Below are 24,771 nucleotides of genomic sequence, written 5' to 3'. Positions count from 1 at the left end.
CTTTCAGCTTCTCACTGTTAAGTGTGATGATGGCAGTGGTTTGTCGTATATGGCCTTTATTATGCTGAGGTACTTCCCCTCTATACCCATTTTGTTGAGAGTTTTTATCATGAATGGTTTTGAATGTTGTCGAATGCTTTTTCAGCATCTATGGAGATGATTATGTGGTTTTTGTCCTTCATTTGTTGATGTGGTGGATGATGTTGATGGATTTTCAAATGTTGTACCATCCTTGCATCCCTGGGATGAATCCCACTTGATCATGGTGTATGATCCTCTTGATGTATTTTTAGATTCAGTTTGCTAATATTTTGTTGAGTATTTTTGTATCTATGTTCATCAGGGATATAGATCTGTTATTTTCTTTTTTTGTGGTGTCTTTGCCTGGTTTTGGTATTAGAGTGATGCTGGCTTCATAGAAAGAGTTTGGAAGTATTCCCTCCTCTTCTATTTTTTGGAAAACTTTAAGAAGAATGAGTATTATGTCTTCTCTAAATGTCTGATAAAATTCAGCGGTGAATCTGTCTGTCCGGTGGTTTTGTTCTTGGGTAGTTTTTTGATTACGAATTCAATTTCTTTGCTGGTAATTTGTTTGTTTAGATTTTGTGTTTCTTCCTTGGTCAGTCTTGGAAGGTTGTATTTTTCTAGAAAGCTGTCCATTTCTTCTAGGTTATCCAGTTTGTTAGCATATAGATTTTCATAGCATTCTCTAATAATTCTTTGTATTTCTGTGGTGTCCGTCATGATTTTTCCGTTCACATTTCTGATTCTGTTAATCTGTGTAGATTCTCTTTTTCTCTTAATAAGTCTGGCTAGGGATTTATCTATTTTGTTTATTTTCTCAAAGAACCAGCTCTTGTTTTCACTGATTTTTTTTCTACTGTTTTATTCTTTTCAATTTTATTTCATCTCTGATCTTCATTATGTCCCTCCTTCGGCTGACTTTGGGCCTCTTTTGTTCTTCTTTTTCCAGTTTCAATAATTGTGGATTTAGACTACTCATTTGGGATTGTTCTTCCTTCTTTAAATAGGCCTGGATTGCTATATACTTTCCTCTTAGAACTGCCTTTGCTGTGTCCCACAGAAGTTAGGGTGTTGTGCTATTGTTGTCATTTGTATCCATATATTGCTTGATCTCTGTTTTAATTTGGTCATTGATCCATTGATTATTTAAGAGCATGTTATTAGCCTCCATGTGTTTGTGAGCCTTTTTGTTTTCTTTGTACAATTTATTTCTAGTTTTATACCTTTGTGATCTGAGAAATTGGTTGGTAGAATTTCAATCTATTTGAATTTACTGAGGTTCTTTTTGTAGCCTAGTATGTAGTCTATTCTGGAAAATGTTCCATGTGCACTTGAGAAGAATGTGTACCCTGCTGCTTTTGGGTGTAGAGTTCTGTAAATGTTTGTTAGGTCCACCTGTTCTAGTATGTTGTTCAGTGCCTATGTGTCTTTACTTATTTTCTGTCTGGTGGATCTGTCCTTTGCCATAACTGGTGTGTTGAAGTCTCCTAAACTGAATGCATTGCATTCTATTTCCTCCTTTAATTCTGTTAGTATTTTTCTCACATATGTATGTGCTCCTGTGTTGGGTGCATAGATATTTATAATGGTTATATCCTCTTGTTGGACTGACCCCTTTATCATTATGTAATATCCTTCTTTATCTCATTACTTTCTTTGTTTTGAAATCTATTTTGTCTGATACAAGTACTGTAACACCTGCTTTTTTCTCCCTAATGTTTGCATGAAATATCTTTTTCCATCCCTTCACTTGTAGTCTGTGTATGTCTTTGGGTTTGAGGTGAGTCTCTTGTATGCAGCATATAGGTGGGTCTTGCTTTTTTATCCATTCTATTCCTCTGTGTCTTTTGATTGGTGCATTCAGTCCTTTTACATTTGGGGTGATTATCAAGATATGTACTTATTGCCATTGCAGGCTTTGGATTTGTGGTTACCAACGGTTCAAGTGTAGCTTCATTACTATCTAACCATCTAACTTAAACTTACTTATTATGCTATTATAAACACAGTCTAATGATTCTTTATTTCTCTCCCTTCTTATTCTTCTTCTTCCACTCTCTATATGTTAGGTGTTTTATTCTATACGCTTTCGTGTTTCCCTTGACTGCTTTTATGGATAGCTGATTTTATTTTTTGCCTTTAGTTAGTATTTGGTTGGTCTGCTTTCTTTGGTGTGATTTTATTTTCTCTGGTGACATCTATTTTGCCTTAGGATTACTTCCATCTAGAGCAGTCCCTTTAAAATACACTGTAGACGTGGTTTGTGGGAGGTAAATTCCCTCAACTTTTGCTTATCTGGGAATTGCTGAATTCCCTCCTTCAAATTTAAATGATAATCTTGCTGGATACAGTATCCTTGGTTCAAGGCCCTTCTGTTTCATTGCATTAAATATATCATGCCATTCTTTTCTGGCCTATAAGGTTTCTGTTGAGAAGTCTGATGATAGCCTGATGGGTTTTCCTTTGTAGGTGATCTTCTTCCTCTCTGGCTGCTTTTAATACCCTGTCCTTGTCTTTGATCTTTGCCATTTTATTATATGTCCTGGTGTTGTCCTCCTAGGGTCCCTTGTGTTGGGAGATCTGTGGGCTTCCATGGTCTGAGAAATTATTTCCTTCCCCAGCTTGGGGAAGTTTTCAGCAATTATTTCTTCAAAGACACTTTCTATCCCTTTTTCTCTCTCTTCTTCTTCTGGTACCCCTATGATGCAAATATTGTTCCATTTGGATTGGTCACACAGTTCTCTTAATATTCTTTCATTCCTAGAGATCCTTTTATCTCTCTCTACCTCACTTCTCTGTATTCCTGTTGTCTGATTTCTATTCCTTTAACAGTCTCTTGCACCTCATCCAGGCTGCTCTTAAATCCTCCCACTGTTTGTTTCATTTCTGTTATCTCTGTCCAGAATTCATCCCTTAGCTCTTGCATATTTCTATGCAGCTCCATCAACATGGTTATGACTTTTAATTTGAATTCTTCTTTTAGGAAGATTGCTTATATTGGTCTCACTAGGCCCTCTCTCTTGCGTTTTAATGATTTTGGACTGGACCAGGTTCTTCTGCCTTTTCATGGCATAGAAGTGACTGCCAGCAAGTGGCGCATGTGTCAGCTGGTAGAACAAAGTCCCTTCCTGCTTACTGGTCACCTTGCCCTTCTCCACTCTCTATGCCAGTTAACCGCACACAGGGAGCAGCAGTCTCTGGGTTAATCCCCTGAGCTGCTGTGGGTGGGTTGGCCCTTGGGATAGCTTAGGGCACTGCTGGGGGTCGCAGATATGCCGTGTGTGTTTTCCTGCAAGAATGGCACCCCTTCGTGCCTTCTGGACTTTGTGCCAGCTTCCTCTGTCTGTGCCTGGCAGCTATGCGCAGGGGGCAGCCTCCGAATCTGGCACAGTTAGCTGCACGCTGGGAGAAGACTCTGTGTGGTTGTTGTGGGTGGGGCTGCTCCCCAGCTGGTCTGCAGCCATGGCATGTCAGCCAGTCTGCTTGCAGTGTCGGCGGAGGGGAATGAACGGCCGGCTGCTTATTGCTGTGAGGGGCTTCAGATCTGCGTTGCCACCCAGGGGGTTAGGGCGCCTGAAGTTCCTTAAAATTCCTAGCCTGCTGGGCTGTATGTGCCAGGATGATTTTGTCTACCTGTTAAACCCTTGTCCCTTTAAGACTTTTAAAGTGCCTTCTTTTCTTTTGTCCCAGGGCAGCCGGCTGTGGGGACCTGTTCGCAGTCTCAGTCTTGGATTTTACTTTTCCATTTCTGTTATCCAGCACACCATGCAATGTGTGTCTGTGCTCCCAGTGCAGATTACAATGGCTGGTTATTTAGCAGTCCTGTGCTTCCACCCCCTCCCCACTCTGATTCTTTTCCTCCTGCCGGTGAGCTGGGGTGGGGTGAGTGCTCTGCTCCCCCCGGGTCACAGATTTGTATCTTACCCTTTTTATGAGATGCCGAGTTCTTGCAGATGTAGATGTAGCCTGTACTGTATCTTTTGGTCTCTCTTTTAGACATTGTTGTATTTGCTGTATTTTCCAAACTTGTATGGTTTGGGGAGGAGATTTCTGCTGCCCTAGTCACACTGCCATCTTGAGAAAATCCCCAACCTTTTACAATTTATTGTTGAGACTGACCAGAATTACCTTAAAAAAAAGGAAATCAGATCCCATCACTCCTCTGCTCAAAACTCTCATATGGCTTCCTATGGTAGACAGGCATAGTGGACCCCAAAGATGCTTATATCCTTATTGTTAAAACTTGTGAATGGGCCAACAGGGAAGTGAGGAAATCAGGCCAAAGGATTCTGAAGGTTCGATTAAGTTCAGGGTCCTGAGATGGTAGGATTATCCTAGATTGTACAATTAGGCCCGGCGCAATCCCAAAGGTCCTTGTGCGAGGTGGAAAGGGAGTCAGAGGAGGAGGCATGATGGTGGGAGGACAGGTGGCAGCCATGCGGCCAGCAGCCATAGGATGCAGACAACCTCTCGAGGCTGGAAATGGCAAGGGCAATGAATTCTCCCCTAGAGCCTCCTCCACGTACACACTTGGCCATAATTTTGATTGCAGCCTCATAAGACCCATTTTGGACCTTTAACCTCCAAAGCAATAAGAGAATACCTTTGCATTAAGCCACTGTTTGTGGTAATGTTATAGTAGCAATAGAAACTAACACACTTTGCACAGAAACTGAAGTCCCTACTTTGGCTTCTAAAATGCTACAAGATCTGGCCTTTGGTGACCTCTCTGGCTTTATCTCTCAGCACTCTTCCCTCATTTACTCTGCCTGAACCCCTTCCAGTTTCCCTGTGATCTCTCCTTCCCACATGGGGAGGGGGTCTCTGCACTTGTGATACTCCTGTCCTTCGTCTTCCATGGCTCCATCTTTCACTTCATTCAGGCTGCTGCTCAATGCCAAGTCTCAGAGGCCACCTCTGACAGGACAAGTAGCACTCCAACCCCACCCATCATTTTCTTGCCACTTATCCTGCCTTATTTTCCTTCCCAGCAATTACTGCTACTGGAACTTACCTTACACATGTACTTGTCTATGGTCTGTTTCACCCCCTAGGATGTAGGCTCTATGACAACCAGGTGTGTACAGTCATGCTATCCCCAAAGACTGTAGTAGTGCCCAAGAAATTAATTCACTCAATGACTGCTTATCGAGGGCCTATTACTGCTAAGTACCATTCTAAGTTCCACAGATCCTGGAGCGGAAGAAACAGGCTAACAGCTCTACCCTCATGGAGCTTGCATTCTAACAGGAGGAGACTAATCAGCAACACAACAGGTTAATGAGGTAGATAATATATCAGATGATAAGTACTATGGAGGAAAATAATGCAGGGGACTGGGGTGGGCCTGAGGCTACACAGGGTGGTCAGGAAAGGACTGGAGGAGATGGCAAGTGTGAGCAAAAACTTGAAGGAGATGAAGAAGCGGAGCCTGGAGGTGTCTGAGAGGAAAGCATTCCAAGCTGAGGGCAGAGCATGAACACAGGTCCTGCGCTGGTGCCTGCAGGTCTGAGGCTTCAAATGGAGGCTGCCCTGGGCAGACAAGTGCGAGGCGGGGAGAGTAGTAAGAGACATGCTCAGCTGTCAGACGACTTAGTCACATGGGTCCTGGTGGGCTATCCTAAGGCCCTTGGATTTCACACTGTGGGACAAGAGAACCTTTTGCAAGGTTTTGAGCCGAGAAGTGATGAGATATAGTTTAGTTGTGAAAGGGTCACTCAGGCTGTGTATTGAGAATGCCGTCCACGGAAAGGATGAGCACAAGAACACCAGTTAGGAGGCCACTACAACAATCCCAGTGAGATGACGGTTAGTTCCTACACATAAATGCTCCAAACAATGCATAGAATTCTCCAGCGGGCCTTCCCTAGAAATGATCTTCTTCCCCTCTGACTGGCCTAGAAACATCCTTCAATCTTGCCTGCCTCCCTGGTGTGACTCCGTCATACGCTGCTGATGGCTCTGCACTGTAACTGCCTCTACACTAGGGGCACTGCAACCACCAGCTACAGGAGCACAGGACTCCAGCTTAGTCGCTCAGCATCTGCCGTGCTCGATCCACAGCAGGTGCTCAACCAAGGTTTTTCTTGGTTTTATGTAAATAAAGGAATTCCTGATTTTATGCAAATTCCGTAAGTATAATCATAATACTATGTTAGCCAGCCTCACTTCAGAAATTCTCACCATAAGCATTTTACACATCTGTGCATGTATGTGTTCCTGCTCCTAGGCATCCGTGTGCCTCGAGATTTTCTGTTATTTTGTTTTTAATCTACTTGAGATATAGATCATGCCTAATTCCAAGTGGGTTTTAGGCAGCTCGCACAGTTAAAGTTCATAGCAAAATGAAGGAAGTCTGCACGCCTTACCCTCTGAGTGCTTCTTCTTGGTGTGGTAGGCCAGGGCAGAGGCCTGGGTGAAGGTCATGAGGCAGTGCTTGCACATGAACGGGCGGTCGCCAGTATGCAGGCGAAGGTGGTTCTTCAGGGTAGAGTTGGCTGCAAACTTTGCCCCACACTCTTCACAGGAGAAAGGCTTCTCGTCAAAGTGCTCTGTCAGCTTGTGGTACTGCATGCCTAGGGAGCCGTGTCAGGGGCCAGAGGGACACTAGCAATCAATGTTATGAACCCAGCATGAGGATGACAGCAAACTCACCTCAGGCTGGGCCCCAAGAGGAAGCACAACACAAAGTACGGGACACCAGCCACGCTCACCCTGACTTCACAAAGCCAGGCTGCTCACTGTCACCACCGAGCAGCCCATAGTCACCGTGGTCCTACTCCTGGATGGAGCAGGCATGGAGGTATTCTGGGTTTATCTTTACCATACCCTCTCTCTCCTAAATAGGACTTAGCTACCCAGAAAAAGTGAAACAAAACTCAATTCTTTCATTAGGTTTATCTACCATCTGAGGTAAGGGGAACCAATTCTCTTTACATTCCACAGCTTCCATGATTCATGTTTTTTATCAAGAACCAAGGGATTCATGGAAACCTAAGAGTCAGGTGTTACGTAGCTGGTTGTTATCATGACCTACTGAGTACTAACTTGGGGAGTACGAGCTCTACTGTAGGCACTGTACTAGGCGTGGAACTATACTATCATCAATCTAGAGAAGTAGGTGGAATCAGAGTGCCTATTTAACAGATGGGCAACTTAAAGCTCAGACAGTTGATTCCAAAGGTCACTTCTCAAAGAGCATTTCTCAAAACATTACCCTGCCTGCAGGGGAACCTGCCCTGGTTTCTCAGCCCATCCACAGCCCTTACTGCATTCAGCTAGAGTGGGGCTCCAAACTACAATATCCAGGTTACCACCCTCTATTACTTTGCCTTTGGAATGTACCTGAGGCATGGGCAAATTCTCTGCCACAGAGGTCACACGTCACCGGAAGCCTCTTCTTCTTCTTCTTGGGGACGTTGGGCTCTCCGCCTGCACCATGGACCTCCAGCTGATGTTTCTCCAGCTCTTTCTTAGAATCCTTGGTCTCACTGCACTCATTACACTGCACCTGTTTGCTCTTGGCCACCCGGCAGCGCTTCATGTGCACCTTGAGGCGGCAGTAGAAATGGAAGCTTTTGTCACAGGCCTTACAGATGAAGCTTTTCTTGGCAGTGTCTGGGGAGGCAGGCATGTCCTTCCCTTGCTGTTCTGGCAAGGGGCCGGTCTGCCCCTGCTCACTCTGCTTCCCAGACCGGCAGTCCTCCTCAGTGGGCTCGGCTGCTTTTCCATCTGCTTTGTCATTGGCTTCATGGTGAAATGTATTACTCACCTTCCACTCTTCCTTCTCTCCATTATCCTGAGTAAGGAAACCTGCATAGGAGAGAACTCTCATGGCTCTGGGAATTCTGTTTCTATTTTGCTTTTCTAGCTTTCTTCTCAGAGGGGACTGGAGACTAGTTGGGTCCCTCATACAACTCTGAAGTAACATCATTGTCATCTTTACTGTCTAATATACACAAAGAGCATCATTTTACATCTACGTCTACAAGTTTTCTATTAGATATTGAGAGCACATAAAATCAGTAAGGTAGTAATGTATGAACTCTTAGAGGAACTATTGCCTCCTCTCTGCAATAAGGAAACAAGCTGGGGGCCTGACAGGACCCCCACCCACCCTATTGCTTACCAGTGTGTGCTAACTCCTGCATGACAGGCTGCAAGCCTGGGAAAGATCTGTGGGTGCGGCACAAGAGGTGACATATTTCAATGGCCGAGACAGATTTTTCCATGGCTCTGCTCAGCACTGCTCTCAGGGAAGCCCCAGGACTGGCGGTCTCAGAGGAAATGCTCAGAATCTAAATGAATACCATGAGACAAAGGTTTGCAGTTCATATCAGCAGAGTTTTACCATGGTTTTCAACTTAGGAAAAAAAAGCTAATTTCAGAAAGGCATCACTCCAGTTATAACAAGTTTTCATTTCTTGCAATAAATGTAGTGGAGAGCCTTCGTTCCAAACAACAGGGAAATTAAGAAAATTAAAAAAAAAGGTTCATGTCAAGATAAATGCATGAATACAAAGAAGGTACAAGCAAGGAAGCATTGTGTTTTCTACATGAGTATTTTCTCAGAGACTAGGAGTCTCTACAATAATTGTTTCAGGTCTCAACAGTAGAAGCTCGGGAAGCCATAGGATTTGGCTGGTGGTGCTTCTGTCTTGGAGACAGAGACAGTTTTTCATAATATATAATTGTCTCAATGCCTGGAAGTAATTGTGCATGATCAGTGGCTTCACATTTTTAGATACTTAAATGTACCCTTTTAAACATCATTTCCTTTCATAAAGAAACTCAGCTTTTTAAGAAGGTTCAAATAGGGGCTTTAAAGAGGCCAAGAATATTATTTCAAAGCCGTCATCTTTTAGAATGTTAGAACTATCAGCAGAAAGAGTCAGTGCACAGAAAATGAAGCTAAACCATCTACAGATGGCCAAATGGAATTTTCATTTTGGAAGATATTTTATTTCTGCTCTTTTCAAGTCTGAATAAACCTGATGTCCCTTGAGGCAGGCATGAGACTAATCAGTGAGGCTAAAACTCATCAACTGCAGAAGCCCCATCTCTGAAGTACATGGCATACTGGAGAGAGTCTAGCTAGATGCATCTTTCCTCTGAAGCCCCACAGAAACAGTGCCATCTTCTCACCATCTGAGTCAGACCAAGGTGGAGCTGTCACCTGAATGGAGAGTTAGAAACCTTCCACACCTACTTGGACATTAAAGCACTACAGGTGAATCTCTAGTTTAATTTTATGAGCCTTTATCATGCTTGTCACTTGATATATGTGGTCCTGGGCCGGACATCCACAAATCCCCCCCTCCATACCAAGTCTCCACCTGGTTTTTCTGGGATTCTGGCCACACTGTGAAGCCTTACAGAAAATGAGTTGGCACTATTTGCTACCCCATATGGGCAAAAACTTTGTTCTATCTATGTTTGTCTTGGCTCCATCTAGATGCCAGAATAGAGTGTGTAAAAGACCAATTTTACTTTCCTTCCTGTGAAAGAAGGTGCTTCTTAGGACATGCTAGAGAGTGGTATTGTGGTTCCCTTTGAGTTTACCTAGGTTTAGACAAATGGAAAACATCTAGCTTTGAGTCATATGAACCTGGGCTCAAATCCTGGCTTCACCACTGACCAGCTGGAGCATCCTAGAACCCCCTGGAGCCTGAGTTCCCATTTGTAAAATGTGTGTGACATCACCTGCCACTCAGGGTTTGGAGGATTAAAAGAGCAAAAGTGTCAGCTTAGCAAGGGGTTCTGCACACAGCAGGCACTCTACAGAAGTTGGTCCTTCTCTTAGGAACGTCCCAGGCATCAACTCTGTAAAACTCTCCAAAGCAATGTGACTTTTATTCCCACCACACCTCTTTCACAGTCTCTGCCAGGTGCTCTTCCTCTGAGGTAAAACACCTGAGTTCAGTCCTTTGTTGGATGGCCTCTAGGATCAATTTGTGGTGCCTCAGGATGGTCTCTAAGGCAGCACTTTCTCGAGTGGTCACTGAAAGAAAGGTAGATTGAAAACTCCTTAGTTAAACTATGACCACCATTTCTTCCTTTCACCTTTTCTCAGCTCTTCATAATGAGAATACATTTCACCTATATCCTACCTAGGGTTGGGAGTGAGGAAAATGGCAAACAGCACTGAATTGAGAGGACAATTATTAGAATAAGCTTAGAATATTCATGGTGTATTTTATCGTAAAAGGTTTACAAACTCCATGTCCTTGAACAAAATTGCCAGTCCTTATTCCAGTGGGATGTGGAAGACTAACTACCAGAAGAAAGTACTATTTCTAGCAAGACCGACAATAACCTCTAGAGGGGCAAAGCTATGACAGAGGTTGGGTAACCTACCTGCCTGGAAGAAAGCATTGGCACCAGGCTCCCTTCGTATTTCCTCCATGAGCAGGTTCAATGAGCAGGTCTTTGTCTCCTGAGCTGCCAGCAGCAGTTGCCAAATGGCTGTTGCAGAGAGAGTCTGCTTTTCTAGAGCTGCTGAAATCAGAGAACTGAAACCACCTGAACCAGGGTCACATTTCAAAAGCTTCTCCATGACCTTCAAGAAGCAGCACAAACATACAGTAAGGGACTTTCTAGCCACTGGCCTAGCTGCAAAGCTGCAATCTGAGTACTGAGTCATAGCACACTGAGTACTGGGTCATTAGTGGACTGAGCACTGGCTCATAGCAGACTGAGCACTGGGTTACAGTATTTCTGGGGAGGAGTTTTACAACATCCTTCACCTCTCTTAACCTGAGAGATTTTTATACATGACAAAGCTCTTCATTCCTCCTTTTAAATGTCTTTCCTTATTACTGCAGAAATTATAACCATCCTACTTATCATTTTGCCTTAGAAATGGGATCACCTTTTATTTCTCCTTCTCTGATAACCCCTGAACATTTTTCAGCATGGCTGTGTATATATATTTATATAAGATATAAATATATTTAAAAAATACATTTATGTTCATCTTTTTTCCTTCTCTCTCATTTTCCACCCTCCCTCCCTCTCTCCCTTCTGCCTTCTCTTTCTTTCTCTCTTACCTCTCTTTCTCCAGGGACTAAACTCTTCATGTGAGTGATCATTTTTAGCAGCATCTGGTTGTCCGTGAAAATCTCAGAGAGGTTTTCCTGATACCGTCTCAACAGCTCAGTCCCATAATCAGTGGGGCTTGCTTGGACTGCAAAGATAGCAAAGGATTAACAAAACAACAACATTTGATACAACAAAACCTCCACGAGGGCTTCTCTTACAGAGGACTAGGGCAGTGACTCGTGAGAGGGGAAGAGAGGTGCCAGTACAAGAGCTCAGTCTCCTCTGGAGAGCAAGTGCGGCTCCTGGCTTGAGGCCTCATGCACATGTGTTCAGATCTCGTTTGGTCTGTACTTAATCACCCAGTGCTTCAGGGTCACAAAACCACTGACACTTTGAAAGTTAGCGCCTAGTGGTAAAAGCTAGCAACTACTCAACAGGGGGGTAATTAGAAGGCTGCACTTGTAAGAGGTTCAGATGCACAGATTCAAGGGGCATTATTTGTCAAGCCTGAGGTAAAGGCTCCGTGCGGTGATGCAAAATACAAGCAGGCATAAGGCAAGACTGTGGTAATGAAGCTGACCCAACATTCTTCTGTTCATAAGCCCTTTGGGCCAATCCATTATGTCCTCTCTTTTAAGAGGTCATATGTATTTGAAAGTAAAGAAAAATCAAAACTATCATGCATTTCCCTTAGTTTTGCAGCTATTTAAAAGCTTATCCTCTGGCCCAGTGACAATACTTCTGGGAATCTAGTCTTAAGAAAGGACCTGAAGGCAAAAACATCTATGTACAAAGATACTGACACTGCATAATTTGTGATAATGATGAAGATAACAAATAATATTTACTGAGGGCCTAATATGTTAGCACTGTGCTAAATGTTTTTACATATTTTATCTCCTAGTAGCCACAAAAACAAACTTATCCCCATCTCACAGAGGAGAGAATGAGGTTCAGGAAAGTTAAGTCTCTAAGAGTCACACAGCCACAAAGTAAGTCAGGATGTAACCCAGGGAGTCTTAAGGCTTAATGATTATGCTACATGTGCCCTACATCATCATATACCCTTTATGATGGAAAACTGCATAGTCTTCAAAAAACAGGATTATGAGGACTTTTTTGAAATGTGGCAGACAGTGTTTATGTTACTGTGTTAAATGGGGGAAATTGTGAAATTATAAAATATGGTAGAGTATCCCAACATTGTAAAAACAAAGTGATAGATATGTGAACAAGTTAATACTGTAATAATAAAGAGGTAGGATTTTAGGTTGTCTTATTTTTTAAATTGTTCAAGTTTAAGTGTTTACTATTTTGATATACTAGAAAAGTTCTCTGGTTCCCAAATGTTCTTTTTATAAAAACCATCTCATTCTCAAATGCTCCAGAAGAGGGAGAATTGCCTAGAGTTGGCTTGTTTTTCTAAGGAACGGGATATGGACTCATTTCCCCGAACTGAATGGACACGAAGGGTAGTTTCTGGAAACTGTTACAGGAACCACAAAGCAATCAAATGGGAATGGGGTAATCAGGATTTGAATGTTGACTGCTCATATTTGTCGACAGAGCTTGTGAAAATCTTGAGCTCTGGAAGAACAGGGATTAAAGATGGCAGCACGACTGGTGAGACAGAAACCTCCCAAAACTACATATAGTATGAAAATACAGCAAACACAACTAATCCTGAAAGAGCAACAGGAAAGAAGGCTGTGCCATACTGCCTATACCTAGGGAACAGAGCAGACCTTAAGGAAAAGGATAAAGTACCAAAGCCGTGATCCAGCGGGACCCAAGCCCTTCGCCAAACACAGTTCACTGGCAGGAGGAAGACAAATGGAGCAGGGAGGGGATGGGAGGCCTAGGACTGCTGAACACCCAGCCTTGGAGATCTGCTCTGGGAGCACAAACCTACATTACATGGTGCTCTGAAGATTAGTGCAGTTGGAAAGCAAGAGAGGCAGAATACTTGGAGAGACTGAGATTCCAGCCACTTGTGAGGAACAGGTACCCACAACTGGCTGCTCTGGGACAAAAGAAAGGCAGGCACTCTGACAGATTTCCCAACAGCAAAAGGGCTGCTAAAAGGGCAAGGATTGCACAGAGCTTGCTTCTCAGGAGAAAGGATAGGTGAATGAAATTGTCCCAGCGCACTCAGCCCAGGGGGTTGGGAACTTTCAGGAGCTTCAGGTGCTCCATCCCCCTGGCTGGCTATGCAGCTATGAGGACCCCACCACCACCACTGAGATTTGCAGCCTGCCACTCCTTCCTCCCGGCTGGCACAGTCTTGCAAACTGGCTGCCCCTGCCATTGTGTCACGTCAGTCAGAGGGCGGCCCTGCCTACGGCAGCTACAAGTGCATAGCAAAGGCTCCTCCCTACGCATTCAGACCACTGGCCCTGGCAGTGGAAGCAGGCACTGCAGCCAGGAATCAGGAAAGAGCTCTTTTCTCCCAACAGGCCACAGCGCCGCTCACCTGCGACCTCTGCCATCACTTCAGGGGCTAAGCAGCTCCACAAAGTAGAGCTTTTGGGGACTAGAGGGTGCCACCTTCAAATATGAAATGTCAAAAGGAAGCTAGTTCAAGCCAAAATCCCACAAACACAAGAAAGAGGGCCAAGTAAAACTGACCTCATCAATCTTTCTGAAAGAGATTTCAAAATACAAATCATAAACATGCCCACAGAGCTACAGAAAAATATTCAAGAACTCAGGCAGGAGTTCAAGAATGAGATACAAATGTTGATGAATTCAGTGTCTGAAATGAAACATACAATGGAAGGATTTAAAAGCAGATTAGATGAAGTAGATGAGATGGTAAATGAAATAGAAATTGGAGAACAGGAATAAAAAGAAGCTGAGGCACAGAGAGAAAAAAGGCTCTTTAGGAATGAAAGAATATTAAGAGAATGGTGCAACCAATCCAAATGGAACAATATTCACATTATAAGGGTACCAGAAGAATGAAGAGAGAGAAAAAGGCATAGAAAGTGTCTTTGAGGAGGTAATTTCTAAGACTTTCCTCAATCTCGGGAAGGAGATAGGGAAGGAGATAGGCTCTCAGTCCATGGAGGCACACAAATCTCCCAACAGAAGGGACCCAAGGAAGACACCAAGACATATAATAATTAAAATGGCAAAGATCAAGGATAAGGACAGACTATTAAAAGCAGCCAGGGGAGAAAAAAGATCACATACAAAAGAAAACCCATCAGGCTATCATCAGACTTCTCAACAGAAACCTTACAGGCCAGAAGGGGCTGGCATGATATATTTAATGCAATGAAGCAGAAGGGCCTCAAACCAAGAAAACTCTACCCAGCAAGATTATCATTTAAATTTGAAGGATTAAATAATTTCCAGAGAAGCAAAAACTGAGACAATCTACCTCCCACAAATAGTCTCTACAGTGTATTTTGGAGGGGCTGCTATAGACAGAAGTGTTCCTAAGGCTAAATAGCTGTCAGCAGAGGAAATAAAACCACAGTAAAGAAAGTAGACCAATTAATTACAAAGCAGATGCAAAATCAAATCAACTACCCCCAAAGTCAGTCAAAGAATAGACAAAGAATACAGAATATGATACCGAGTACATAAAGAATGGAGAAGGAAGAAAAAAGAAAAAAGAACCTCTGGATTGTGTTTGTAATAGTGTACTAAGTGAGTTAAGTTGGACTGTTAGATAGTAAGGAAGTTACCCTTGAACCTTTGGTAACCACGAATCTAAAGCCTGCAATGGCAATAAGTACATACCTATTGATAATCACCCTAAATGTAAATGGTCTGAATGCACCAACACTGCCTACAAGAGACTCACTTCAAACCCTAAGACATACACAGACTGAAAGTAAAGGGATGGAAAATGATATTTCATGCAACTAATAGGGAGAAAAAAGCAGGAGTTGCAGTACTTGTATCAGACAAAGTAGACTTGAAAACAAAAGAAAATAACAAGAGACAAAAAGGGCATTACATAATGATAAAGGGGTCAGTCCAACAAGAGGATATAACCATTATAAATACCTATGCACCCAACACAGGAGCACCTACATATGTGAAACAAATACTAACAGAATTAAAGGAGGAAATAGAATACAATGTATTCATTTTAGGACACTTCACACTCCACTCACTCCAAAGGACGGATCAACCAAACAGAAAATAAGTAAGGAGACAGAGGCTCTGAACAACACACTAGAACAGAAGGACCTAACAGTCACCTACAGAAGTCTACACCCCAAAGCAGCAGGATACACATTCTTTTCAAGTGCACATGGAACATTTTCAAGAATAGATCACATACTAGGCCACAAAAAGAGCCTCAGTAAATTCAAAAAGATTGAAATTGTACCAACCAGTTTCTCAGACCACAAAGGTATGAAACTAGAAATAAATTACACAAAGAAAACAAAAAACTCCACAAACACACTCCTAAATAATCAATGGATTAATGACCAAATAAAAACAGAGATCAAGCAATATATGAACACAAATGACAACAATAATTTAAGATCGCAAAATCTGTGGGATATAGCAAAGGCCGTGCTAAGAGGGAAGTATATTGCAAAACAGGCCTACCTCAGGAAACAAGAACAATCCCATATGAACAGTCTAAACTCACAATTAACGAAACTAGAAAAAGAAGAACAAATGAGGCCCAAAGTCAGTAAAAGGAGGGTCATAATAAAGATAAGGGCAGAAATAAATAAAATCAAGAATAAAACAATAGGAAGAATCAATGAAAGCAGAAGCTGGTTCTTCGAGAAAATAAACAAAATAGATAAACCCCTAGCCAGACTTATCAAGAAAAAAAGAGTCTACACACATGAACAGAATCAGAATTGAAAACGGAAAAATCACTACAGATACCACAGAAATACAAAGAATTAGAGTGAATACTATGAAAAATTACATGGTAACAAATTGGATAACCTAGAAGAAATGGACAACTTTCTAGAAAAATACAACCTTGCAAGGCGGACTCCAGAAGAAACACAAAATCTGAACAGATGAATTACCAGCAATGAAATCGATTTAGTAGTTAAAACACTACCTAAGAATAAAACCCCTGGACAAGATGGCTTTACCACTGAATTTTATCAAACATTTCGTGAAGACCTAATACCTATCCTCCTTAAAGTTTTCGAAAAAGTAGAAGAGAAGGGAATACTTCCAAACTCATTCTATGAGGCCAGCATCACTCTAATACCAAAACCTGGCAAAGACATCACAAAAAAAGAAAACTACAGACCAATATCCCTGATGAACATAGATGTAAAAATATTCAACAAAATATTAGCAAATCAAATTCAAAAATACATGAAAAAGATCATCCATCATGATTAAGTCAGATTTATTTCAGGCATGCAAGGATGGTACAATACTAGAAAATTCATCAACAACATCCACCACATCAACAAAAAGAAGGAAAAAAAGCACATCATCATCTCCATAGATGCCAAAAAAGTATTCGACAAAATTCAACATCCATTCATGATAAAAACTCTCAACAAAATGGGTATAGAGGGCAAGTACCTCAACATACTAAAGGCCATATATGACAAACCCACAGCCAACATGATACTTAACAATGAGAAGCTGAAAGCCTTTCCTTTAAGACAGGGAACATCTTAAGATGCCCACTCTCTCCACTTTCATTCAGCATAGTTCTGGAGGTCCTAGCCATGGCAATCAGAAAACATAAAGAAATAAAAGGCATCCAGACTGGTAAGGAAGAATTTAAACTGTCCCTGTTTGCAGATGACATGATATTATACATAAAAAACCCTAAAGAATCCACCCCAAAACTACTAGAACTAATAACTGAATTCAGCAAAGTTGCGAGATACAAAATCCATACACAGAAAGCTGTAGCATTCCTATATACTAATGATGAACTAGCAGAAAGAGAAATCAGGAAAACAATTCCATTCACAATTGTATCAAAAGGAACAAAATACCTAGGGATAAACCTAACCAAGGAAGTGAAAGATCTATACCCTGAAAACTACAAGACACTCATGAGAGAAACTAAAGAAGACACCAATAAATGGAAATATACCCTGTAGTCATGGATAGGAAGAATTAATATTGTCAAAATGGCTATCCTGCCTAAAGAAATCTACAGATTCAATGCAATCCCTATCAAAATACCAACAGCATTCTTTAACAAGCTAGAGAAAACAGTTTTAAAATTCATATGGAACCCCAAAGACCCCATATAGCCAAAGCAATCCTAAGAAAGAATAAAGCAGGGGGAATTACCCTCCCCGACTTCAAGCTCTACTACAAAGCCACAGTAATCAAGATAATTTGGTACTGGCACAAGAACAGACCCATAGATCAGTGGAACAGAACTGAGAGCCCAGATATAAACCCAAGCACATATGGTCAATTAATATATGATAAAGGAACCATGGATATACAATGGGGAAATGACAGCCTCTTCAACAGCTGGTGTTGGCAAAACTCGACAGCTACATGTAAGAGAATGAAACTGGGTTATTGTTTAACTCCATACACAAAAGTAAACTCAAAATGGATCAAAGACCTGAATGTAAGTCATGAAACCATAAAACTCTTAGAAGAAAATATAGGCAAAAATCTCTTGAATATAAACATGAGTAACTTTTTTTCTGAACACATCTTCTCAGGCATTCTGAATACATCTTCTCGGGCAAGAGAAGCAATAGCAAAATGAATACATGAGACTGCATCAAGCTAAAAAGTTTCTGTACAGCAAAGGACACCAAACAAAAAGACATCCTACAGTATGGGAGAATATATTTGTAAACAACATATCGGACAAGGGGTTAACATCCAAAATATATAAAGAACTCACGTGCCTTAACAACAAAAAACCAAATAACCCAATTAAAAAATGGGCATAGGATATGAACAGACAATTCTCCAGAGAAGAAATTCAGATGGCCAACAGGCACATGGAAAGAGGCTCCTCATCACTAATTATCAGGGAAATGCACATTAAAAACACAATGAGATATCACCTCATACCATTTAGGATGGCCAACATCGAAAAGACATGGAACAACAAATGCTGGCGAGGATGCAGAGAAAGGGGAACCCTCCTACACTGCTGGTGGGAATGTAAATTAGTTCAACCATTGTGGAAAGCAATATGGAGGTTCCTCAAAAAACTAAAAATAGAAATACCATTTGACCCAGGAATTCCACTCCTAGAAATTTACCCGAAGAAAACAAGATCCCTGGTTCAAAAAGACATATGCACCCCTATGTTTACTGCAGCACTATTTACAATAGCCAAGATATGGAAGTGTCCATCAGTAGATTAACAGATAAAGAAGATGTGGTCCATATACACAATGGAATATTATTCAGCCATAAGAAGAAAACAAATCCTACCATTTGCAACAACATGGATGGAGCTAGAGGGTATTATGCTCAGTGAAATAAGCCAGGCAGAGAAAGACAAGTACCAAATGATTTCCTTTATTTGTAGAGTTGTTGTTATAACAGCAAAGCAAAACTGAAGGAACAAAACAGCAGCAGACTCACAGACTCCAAGAAGCCACTAGCGATTACCAAAGGGGTGGAGTGTGGGAAGGTGGGTGGGAAGGGAGGGAGAAGGGGATTGAGGGGTATTATGATTGGTACACATGGTGTGGGGGGGTTCACAGGGAAGAACATGTAGAATGGAGAAGACAAGTAGTGACTCTGTGGCATCTTACTACGCTGATGAACAGTGACTTCAATGCGGTATGAGGGGGACTTGACAATATGGGTGAATGTACTAACCACAATGTTTTTTATGTGAAACCTTCATAACAGTGTATATCAGTGACACCTTAATAAAAAAAATAATATAATAAAATCCTGAGCTCTGTAAGCCCATTTGCTCCTCAAGCAGTCACAGGTGACACATGACAGCACAGGGAAAGCCACACAAACCAACCCTGCACTATAGGAACTTCATGGAGAAGAGCAATTCTTGATTTCTGAGCTTAGCCCAAGAAGCACTGAGAATCACTGACTTGTGGCAGCTAGTTTCTGTTGTGAAATTGCATCTCTTAACATTATCTCATCTCCCCAGCATGGAGCCAAAAGGGTGTTTGTTCTAAGCTATAATTTTCTGTAGGAGTGGTTCTAGTCCAGAGTCAATAATTAACTAATACCTGTGGTGTTCGGCAAAATGGCTAATTTCTGCAAATTCTCCAGCAGCAGGCCCAAGTTTGGGAATGTCATCTTCACAGCCTGAAGGAGTTTCACCAAACTCTCAGCTGTCAGGGTTTTCTCTTCAGACATTCTCTGCAACAGATTTTCTATTGTCTCCTTGGGTGTCCCGCTCTCACAGCAGTTCAGTACCACCTGCATGGCAAGCAACCAAGCAGACACCAGTCACCAGCCATCTAAGCGCTTCGGACACACCACTGGAACCCAGCAAGATGGCATTATGTGCCCTGCTCCTCTACTGGTCTCTACCACTTTTTCATCATCTCCTCCTTATTCTGTCTCAGTAAAAATCTAAAACATTCTCCAAACAAACAGTTCTATGAAATTCTTTCTCAACTGCTGGTCTGTATATATTCTTTGCCTCCAACAATTTGCATTTTGTGAAAATATGCTTATGCTAGGCCTATATGGCAGAGCAGCAAGCTAACATCTAGTTCTTTAGATTTGTTTTGTTCAGACACTAAGCGTGAGAAACAGACTAACAATGAATTAATACAGTGATACATGAGAAACAGACTGACAATGAAGTAATACAGTGATAGTGTTTATCAATCTCTGTTCAAGGAAGTATACGGCAGTGGTAGAGCCTGTAATTTCAGAGCAATTCTGTTATTTTACTTCCTTGTACATTTGCACAGCAATTTGAATGCCCAGATAATTTACACATTAGTCTGTGGCCTCCAAAATAACAAATGTGAAGTGCATTTCTGGATTATTTTTCTTGTGGATTCTTTCTTATCCATCTCTCTTTCTCACTGGCCATGTATCATCTGCTCCAGTCATCATTCCATCCCACAATTCCTTTTTCTTGGTGTACTAGAGGATTTTCTGGGCCAGAGGGTACCAGCAAACGTTCAGCAAAAGGTTGAAAAAACAAAACATGGTACAGTTATTTTACAGATATTTCCCTATTACAAAAGAAATATTTCTGAATGGACTGTGACTCATTATGCATAACTTGACTCTGATAGAACTGATAATGCAGGGGATTACTTCAGTACATACACTCTACAGACTCAATAGGAACTGAATTTTGAGCTTTCCTTTGGGAAACTGCCAGCTCTCAAGAGAAACAGTGAGGCGGATCAGCCTCGTTAGCCTGACAGAGGACTGCCATTATCACATTAACCCCCACTGAAAGTCAAGAATTCAGCTCTAAAACCAAATTAATTTTATAAATATGAAAGGAATATCTACATTATATATATGAAAGGAATGTACATATTATAAATTGTTGTCATATTCCCTGTCAGTACAGAACATAGTCATTCTCTTTGTTTAAAGTCTAAAATATATTCGATTTCTACTAAGTGAATCATATTTTAACATTTAAGAGCTTGTACTAAAAACATACTGATGTCAGTGCTATCATACCTAACACATAATGAGGCTGCTAGATACTGTCAAGAATGGGTATGGGCTTTAAAGCCAGAGGATAGATCTAGTTTGAACCCCCGTTCCAAGATCTACTGCCTGTGTGATCTTGGGCAAGTTATTTAATTATTTGAAACTTATTTTCCTCATCTGCAAAATAATAATATCAACTCTTGCACAGTTGTTTATGAAGAGTCTATAAAATGAGGTTGCTACTTGTAGAGCCTAACACAGCTTCTAGGACATGTGTTATCTTTAAATAATGGTGGTCATTGATATTATTAGGAAGCACTATGCATATAGTGGTTAAAGGAATGTTCTTTGTTTACAAGTCTGAGTTCCAGTACTGGCTCCAAGCAGTGGTGTCTCTGGGTGAGCTGCTTAGCATTCTTAAGTGTCTGTTTCATCATCTTTAAAATCAGGATAAATGTCCAGGATTCATAAAGTTGTTCTGAGGGTAGAATTTAGTAAAGTCTGACAGGTCCTCAGCATGCTGCACAGCACAGAATAAGCACCTGGAGTAATTACTACTTTTCTATTTGTTTCCAATCCTGAAGTGAAGATATTCCTACTTACCATGTGGTGCAGAATCCAAGGCATATACACCTCAGGACCACGGGGCCTGGATGAGCATCACTCCCTACGAGGAGCAGCTCTACAGGCCTGGGTGAGTGCTCCACAGGACGCCCAGATGCTGCGGCTATTAAACAGCATTCACCTCTCCACTCCCACTGTATTATTTTGCTTCAATTTTTGTGAGAAGGAGTAACTTAATGAGGTTCTGGTTGAACCCCAATCCAAAGAAGTTGTTGTGATTTATAACTAATTTAAGTTCTTCTGCTTCAGCCCTTTCTGTCCAGTAAACTGAAAGTGACAGAAGAAAATGACAGCATGGTTTGCCTTGCTGCAGAGAATGAAGCTGTCTGGGCTCTTCCCTTGTTTTACCAAGATAATGAAACAGTTCAAGGGATGTATTCAATCTAGCTAATAAGGAAAAGGTTGGTATGAATAATCGAATGAAATCTGTAGACAGGGAATCAGGTACTTCTCGAGCTATAAGCAACTTACTTAAACTGAGTGTCTGACATTACATATAATCTGAAATCTAAGAAAAAAGCAGGGGTTTAACCTGACTTTGTATATTAACTTTCTTTAAGAAGGTCAAAGGAATTAAAAAAATTTTAAACATAATTAACTTACAAAATACAACTCTGAGATTAAAGATTGTTCCCATTTTCTATGAAAAAATAGCAATATAAGATCACTGAGAAAAAGAAAATCTAGGATCCAGTCTTTACTACTCATCTAGTGCTTAGCCATTATACCAGTGGTTTCTAAACATTTTTTCTCCTGAGTATTTAAGCCACTTCCCAGCCAATTCCAGTTTCAGGAATTGATGCCACAGAAGTTCTCTGTCCCTGTTCCTTCCTTCCAGGTATAAAAATATTTTTAGCACAAACTTGAAATCAGTAACACCAACAAATACAGTTATCTAGTTGACTTGAAAAGTCATGCTAGCAGTTTTATGAGGATTTTACTAGCTGGTGGGAGAGTAAATTGGTACAACCTTCCTGAAGGGCAATTTGGCAATTATATCAAACACTTGAAATTTTTTATACTCTCTATTCCAAAATTATATCTCCTAAAAATTATACTGAGGGAATAATTTGAGAATTATGCAAATTTGTGTGCAAGGATGTTTTCTGCAACATCACTTAAAAAGGAAAAAACTGGAAACAAATGCCCAACAATAAAGAATTAATGAGTTATGGTATGTCCATCAGCCAGAATACAACATAAGTCCCCAAATCCATATTATAGGGATGGAAATGTATTCATAATGTATCAAATAAAAACCCCAAGTCATAAAATTGTACATTCTGTTCATCCCTATTCCAGGATGATCCAAATGAGAAAGAGTAGGACTACATGCTCCACAATGTTGGTAGTCATCATCTCTGAGAGGTGAGATGGCAGGAGATTTGAATTTTTTTGTCTTCTTGTTTGTTTTCCCCAATTTTCTACAGACGAACAGTGTGTCCTTAATGTAAAGAGGAAAAGTATCACAATAATTACAAATGCACCTAATGATGTTAACTCTTGAGGCAACTATTTTTTGTTAAAAACTCATTGAATCAGAGCAGGAATATCCACCCATCGCCATATCTGAGCATTTCATGTATGACTACAATGTGCAAGACCCTCACCAAGCTGCTGCAAGGGATGCAAAGAGGCATGAATCAAGAATCTGAGCTTCAAGGAGCTTACTATGCAGTACCAACAAAATTACTGCAAGGTAGAAAGTGCTATGTGCCACCAAAGAGGCTTTAAAAAGTGCTGTATGAAATCAGAAGGGAGGAAGAGATGCTCAACACAGTTACCCGTTTCTCAGGGCCAGTCAGGAATTCCTCCTTGGTGGTCTCCAGGAACTCCACAATAGGTCTCAGCTGTGTCACACACCGGATCAGGTCCTCTTTGTGTTCTAGCAACAGAACAGACAAGGTCTTTCCCTCCTTGGCGCTCCCTGGGGGAGAAAGAGTTAGAGACACACAACAGAAGCTAGTCAATTTGAAGAAAATGACAGCATGGTTTGTCAAGAGAGATCTAACAGAATAGGAAAGTGATTCTCAGTCTATTTTGAGCACCCAAATGCAGAATCTCTTTTTGGAGAGGAAAATACTTTATTATTCCGTTTAAACTCTATGAAAGGAAAAATGTTTCATTTATCTGTCGAAACACAAAAGCTGCAGAGCCAGCCAGAGGTTAACGTTCTGGTTGGCAAGGCCACTGCTTTGTACCTAACCCAAACTAGAGAGACTTCAGCTTTTAAGTGCTGTCAGCCAACCAGTTCACCCTGGGCACTCGTAACATTGATTTGGACGTGTGGTTTTTTGAAAGGCAGGAGAGCATTGATGATATTCTCCAACTTCAAGGTGTCAGACTAGTTAACTAGAAGCTAGAAATAGAGACTTAAATTTAATTCGTGTATAGTTAACATGCAGCTTCTGTTATTACACGTAGAGTTTATGTGAAATTCACTTAACAGTAACAAAGCCACTGAAGAAACTTACCACTGAAGCAAACTTTACAGCTTCTTCCCAGAATAAAACTCAGTCAGCTCAGGTGCGTAGAATCTCCTACCTTTTGGCTGCACTGCTGCTACCTCCTCCGGCTTTCTGCCCAGCAAAGCTGCCTTTACCGCAGGATTAGAATCTTGGTACAGCCGCAACAGGGACACAACAGTCTGAACATCCAGGCTCTTAGCTCTTACTTTACTCAGGATTCTCTGGAATGCTGAATGTCCTTCTTCACCCTCAAGACATCCCATTATGGCCTGTGGAACACAAGTAACCAGAAAGAGAGATTACTAGCCGTAAGAACCACACTCTCTTTAGATTCAGCAAGTAAGATCCTCAAAATTTGATTGCCACCCAGCTTCTTGGCTTTTCTGTGGTATCTAACATTACTTTTGCCTCTGTGTCACAATCTCATTTCCCAATACAGAGGCATTTTAGATAAGCACTCACCTTTCTGACCACTCCTTTTCAGCATTCCTCACTAATCCTTCCAAATCCATAACCATAGGCAATACTTCAGACCGGTCTCAACTCATTTTCCCCCCTTTATTCTCTCTGTTGTGAAAAGCTCTCACATATATAGTTTTAATTATCACCTTTACACAGATAATGCTGCAAACCAGCTCTCTAATCCTTTCTGTTTAGAGCCACACAGTTTCTACTAGAAGTGCCTCATCCTTCAGAGGTCTCAGCACCACATGTCACCATCTAGACTCCGCTAGAGTATAAAACATCAGCAACTCCAGTGATAAAATCAACAAAAATAGCATCTCTCACACAAATGGGAGGAAGGCCAACTGGAGGGCAAGATTAATATTTCTAGTTTATTAAATAATTTGAAGTGATTTGAATATGATGAATGACATGAAATAATTTGAAAAAAATCTAGAGCCAAAACTTAATTTCATGCATCTAAGTCTGTTTATTTCTGTTTGGCAAAACTACAGCCTACCTTTAATTTTTCTTGTGTGTTAATACTATTTAAATAAGTTATCTCACAAGTCTTTAGAAAGCAAAAAGTTATAGTTTCTACACACACACAACCCCA

General features: G+C 41.2%; 1 protein-coding gene across 5 annotated transcripts in view; it reads right to left on the bottom strand.

The window, feature by feature from the left end:
* The window catches only part of ZBTB40 (zinc finger and BTB domain containing 40), a 104,256-nt gene that overhangs the window by 15,683 nt on the left and 63,802 nt on the right, over nt 1-24,771 (bottom strand). For all 5 annotated transcript variants that reach the window (XR_012130052.1, XR_012130050.1, XR_012130051.1 and 2 more), the window contains exons 4-12: nt 23,788-23,980; nt 23,028-23,170; nt 19,215-19,407; nt 11,073-11,209; nt 10,381-10,582; nt 9,891-10,024; nt 8,153-8,321; nt 7,369-7,836; nt 6,393-6,599 (exon numbers count right to left, since the gene is read on the bottom strand). Coding sequence is in view for 2 of the 5 variants with exons in the window: in XM_073233375.1 (XP_073089476.1) it covers nt 6,393-6,599; nt 7,369-7,836; nt 8,153-8,321; nt 9,891-10,024; nt 10,381-10,582; nt 11,073-11,209; nt 19,215-19,407; nt 23,028-23,170; nt 23,788-23,980 (1,846 nt within the window). In the remaining 3 variants the exon portion in view is untranslated. The remainder of the gene's footprint in view (nt 1-6,392; nt 6,600-7,368; nt 7,837-8,152; nt 8,322-9,890; nt 10,025-10,380; nt 10,583-11,072; nt 11,210-19,214; nt 19,408-23,027; nt 23,171-23,787; nt 23,981-24,771) is intronic.

The sequence above is a fragment of the Manis javanica genome, chromosome 4, assembly GCF_040802235.1.
Source record: "Manis javanica isolate MJ-LG chromosome 4, MJ_LKY, whole genome shotgun sequence".
In the NCBI taxonomy this organism is placed as follows: domain Eukaryota; kingdom Metazoa; phylum Chordata; class Mammalia; order Pholidota; family Manidae; genus Manis; species Manis javanica.
This window is presented reverse-complemented; position numbering and strand designations above follow the sequence as displayed.